The following is a 4,485-nucleotide window of genomic DNA, read 5'->3' as shown; positions in this document are numbered from 1 at the left end:
GGCCATTGAAGCATCTCAATGCATCAAAAAAAAAAAAACATTAAAATTTTAAATTAAAAATAATATGATTTTGAAAATCCCACTTGTTTTTTTACACTATAGTTTACAAAAAAGACAGGTTTTAACTATAACAGGTCTTAAGACGCCAAGTTGTGTCTTTTGGTTACTTTAGGTGTTTCCAAAAAAGGTTCAGAAACTAACCTCAGCTACTGCCCCACCAAATTCTAGCTCAAAGTTTGCAAAAATGGACTGAGTTTCATGTGGACTTTCTGACGGTTTTGTTTAAATCTGTCCAACAAACAGACTGTGACTGGACACTAAAAGAATAACCAGTGAAGTTTTCTGTTATTTCCTTTATTTAATAAAGTTCACTTCATTAATATCAAAAAACAACACTTTAAGCTGTAAACATTGAAACGATAAATAACTAAAATCTCATGGGGATCATTCATGTCTAAACATTTTCTAAAGGTATCACTTTTCTTCTCTTTCAGAAAGAACATCTGAACAAATACAGCCCTGAACATTAGATGTTAGGTCCAACTTCATATAATGACCCATTTTTCAACCAGACTTGCTGCCTGCTCATTGACTGGGAGGCACTAGCTGGACTCTGCCACGGTATTTTTCAGCTGAATCCTCTCGTTGGAGGGAGCAGTCACTCTGTGGAGGGACTTTGGGTCTGGCTCACCTCAGCCGACTGCATCAAGGGCAAGTAGATGTCGTCCATGTTTGGCAGCACAAACACTTTCTGAACAGGAGGAAACATGGAGCTTGTTAAAACAGATCAAATAAATAAATAAATAAATAAATAAATAAATAAATAAATAAATAAATAAATAAATAAATTCTTGCCTGAAACTCATCCTGAAGTTTTTTTTCAATCCACTCCGTCACGTGGCAGAACGTCACCTCCCTCTGCCCCAGCTTGGGACACACATGCAGATCCAGCTTGGGTGGCACACAGAAGCTGTACCTGCAAATCAAAGGGACAGGCTTAGTCTCACATCCAATCTGCCACGTTTTCTGTTTTTCATGCTGTCACGGGCCTCTGTAGATACTGGGGTGAAGAAGTAAATGTTCTTTTGGCCAGAAACAGAGTGAAAAGTGAGTCACGCAAGGAGAAGTCACAACCATGAGAGCCTGGGGATTTATTCTGGTTCTACAAGAGACGTCAAGGAGCTCGGTGCTTCATGTGGTGACACATAACATGATACAGAAAAAAAACATATGAGACGCATTTGCTCATTAAGAAAATAACACCAATGAGTCAAAAACAATAATGTGCGTGTATCATGTTGGTCCTTCTCAAGTTGCCAACAGACATCTGACATTTCAAACCATATAATCTCACAAGACTTTTTTTGATTGTCTTAAATACAGGGTGCCAAAACACTGGGATCTTTGAAGTCCTGTAGTTGAAAATCTGATGCCTGGAGCTTCTTCTAGGCTCACCCTGTGCTCAGATGTGTGGGTGARGAAAAACACATACATTGTGCATACATCAGACCTGATGTGAGCCTTCTTTTCCTTTTGATTGTGCACATTGAGTTCATTTTGAAGTGAGGCTTTGCACATAAAAAAAAGTTATGAACAATCAAAATCTTACGTGTTAAAGATATGTCATTGGCCTCAGTTTGTAGGAATAGAGTATATGTTTAGTGTAAAYGTAGCCAGGACCAGAGTGCTGTTTTATTAATATAACTCAAATATTTTACAATGTCATAATAAATAATGCTACCGTTATTCCATATTCAGATTTTTACTTGGTTATTTGGTTGTGCAGCCTGTGGTTAGGAATCTGATGCTTTTTCAGCAAAGATGAGAGTGAAAACAGAGCAGAGCAGAGTTTTAACTCAAGTAGAAGTTTTGATTATTTATGCTTTACTTCAGTAAACTTCACTGCAGTTTTTTTTTCTTCTTACATCTTCAATCAAAAATAAAAACCTATCCGGATATATGGTGCCTTGTTGACAGAGTGAATTTAGTTGTATAATGTTATGGATTAATTATGTATATCTGTTCTACCTTGACACTGTCCAGTAATCATTTCTTATTATAACCAGTTTCGGCTGTTTTACTCTATCGCCAAGACTTCAAGACTCCAGTAATGTATGACCTCTTTAATTTATGATAAGGTGTTTCCAGGCTGACAGCCCTGTCATTTGGTTAGATGGTTACAGTTGGCGATCTGTGATTGGTTATAAGCATGTCACATGGTGTTATCATGATGTTATATTATTGGCTGCTCTCTGCTGACGTGGCAGTCACAACTCAGCAGATTTCCTGATTGACTGTCTGCTGTGGTGTTGCTCAGAATTAAATCATTTTGACGACCATACACGCAGACTTTCTGTGCATTTATTCCAATGTGTTTCTGCATTCTTGGTGAATCCTGCCGACAACGCCAAAATCTGTCGTGGCACGATTTACCAAGAATGCAGAAACATGTTGGAATAAATGCACAGAAAGTCTGCGTGTATGGTCGTCAAAATGGTTTAATTCTGAGCAACACCACAGCAGACAGTCAATCAGGAAATCTGCTGAGTTGTGACTGCCACGTCAGCAGAGAGCAGCCAATAATATAACATCATGATGACACCATGTGACATGCTTATAACCAGTCACAGATCGCCAACTGTAACCATCTAACCAAATGACAGGGCTGTCAGCCTGGAAACACCTAATCAGAAATTAAAGAGGTCATACATTACTGGAGTCTTGAAGTCTGGCTGATAGAGTAAAACAGCCGAAACTGGTTATAATAAGAAATGATTACTGGACAGTGTCAAGGTAGAACAGATATACATAATTAATCCATGACAGATAAGATGTATAAATCTAAACATTTCTCACTCCCTCTTGCTTTGTACAATCTATCACACCTGCACATGACATGAGTCATGCCACACTCCAGCAGAACACAACAGATTCGCCTATAGATGAGTGTGGCAGAGATATATGCAGCTGAAACAGGAAGCGCTTCCTAAATTTTTCAACATTAAAATTTTATATAGCATTGCAGTCATTATAGACAGATTTAATATTTAGACATAACATCCATCTGTCTATTTTTTTAACCTGCAACTTTCTTTCATGGTCATGGGGTCACTGGTGGTGCCTATGTCCAGCAGTCACTGTGTGAGAGTACACCCTGGACAGGTAGCAAGTCCATCACAGGGAAATATAGTATGATAACATATACATTCATAATAACCACAAGAATCGCAAAATAAACCTAATCATAAAACACAGATCCTGATACTCTCTAACAACTGAAATTTTAAGAACTGTAGGTGAAATATGTCATGGAAAAATAACTTTTCTTCCTTTTCACATGCRCCACTGACCTGTGTCGCTGACCCAAATGTCACCCAGTTGTATGATACCATTGTTCTGATGTTACGTCATCTTCTGCCCTCTCTAAGATAATGTGTTTCACCATCAGGATAAGGTATTGGGTAGATAGTTTGTCAGAACGTTCTCTTTTTGTCAGTTTATGTAAACATACAGATATCAAGTWTRAAAGGAGGTTTCAAACTTTTGATTCTTTGTGCAGCTAGTTTGGCGCAGGACTGTTTACAGAAATGTGTTAAGCTTTTTTTGTTTAGCCACTTCAGTAGAAAACAAAACCGAATGTTAGTTTCTTAATTTCTGCATCATCAGTGGCTTTTTATACTATAGTAAAGAAAAAAAAAGAAAAAGTAGAAGAGTAGTAGTAGTAGTGTTAAGCTTTTGTGCCTCGCAACTGCAACAAAACTCAAACGACCATTCCACGAAGTGTCTTTTATTTTGTGATCACCCGTTTCTGTCCTTGTTAAATTAAGATTTCCACAACAAAATACACCAAATATAAACGTGAAACATATTTTCATTGATTTATTTCCAAATATTTAAAATTTTTACTTCTATTTTATTCATTTGTTATACATTTGTTTGATCTCCTCTGCAAATTCTCTCAAAGTCCTGATCCCAACTTAAAAAAAGGTTCAAACTGACTCAAATTATTGTTTTTTATGATTTGTAAAAATTTAATCCCCTTTAATCTTTCAGCTGGCTGTTATGCTTTATAGCCTGACCTTACAGAAACAAAATTATTCTTAAATTTAGCATGTTTTAACAGAGTTGTAAACGAAGTACAAATTTTCTGTTACTGCATTTACGTGCAAATTTTGGTTATCTGTACTTTACTTGAGTCATTTTTTAACCTACTTTTTATCAGTATTTGTAATGATATCACCAAAACTGAAGAAAGAGATCATTCCAGTTTTCACATAAATTAGCTAACCTAATTTTTGATTATACAGAAGTGTAACATCCTAACTGCAGGCCTTTCTCTGTGGTGCATCGCATCTTTTTTTTTCCTTCTGACAGCCCAGATTTTTTTCTCACAGTTCAAAATTTCTGAACACTTTCAGCTGACATCATTAATCAACGTTTTCAGAAATAAACTTTTTCAGTAAAAGTTTAAAAATATATTATAAA

At 36.4% G+C, this 4,485-nt stretch overlaps 1 protein-coding gene across 1 annotated transcript in view; it reads right to left on the bottom strand.

Annotated features, from left to right (window-relative positions):
* Positions 1 to 50: 50 nt before the first annotated feature.
* Positions 51 to 4,485, bottom strand: part of tex2l (testis expressed 2, like) — a gene marked incomplete in the record, with an annotated part of 36,418 nt that continues 31,983 nt past the window's right edge. The window contains 2 exon segments of the mRNA XM_014019285.1: positions 51 to 751; positions 856 to 976. Of these exon segments, the coding sequence (XP_013874739.1) occupies positions 659 to 751; positions 856 to 976 (214 nt within the window).

The sequence above is a fragment of the Austrofundulus limnaeus genome, unplaced genomic scaffold, assembly GCF_001266775.1.
Source record: "Austrofundulus limnaeus strain Quisiro unplaced genomic scaffold, Austrofundulus_limnaeus-1.0 Scaffold215, whole genome shotgun sequence".
NCBI classification, from domain to species: Eukaryota; Metazoa; Chordata; class Actinopteri; order Cyprinodontiformes; family Rivulidae; genus Austrofundulus; species Austrofundulus limnaeus.
The sequence above is the reverse complement of the archived record's forward strand: the minus strand, read 5'-3'. Positions and strand labels throughout refer to the sequence as shown.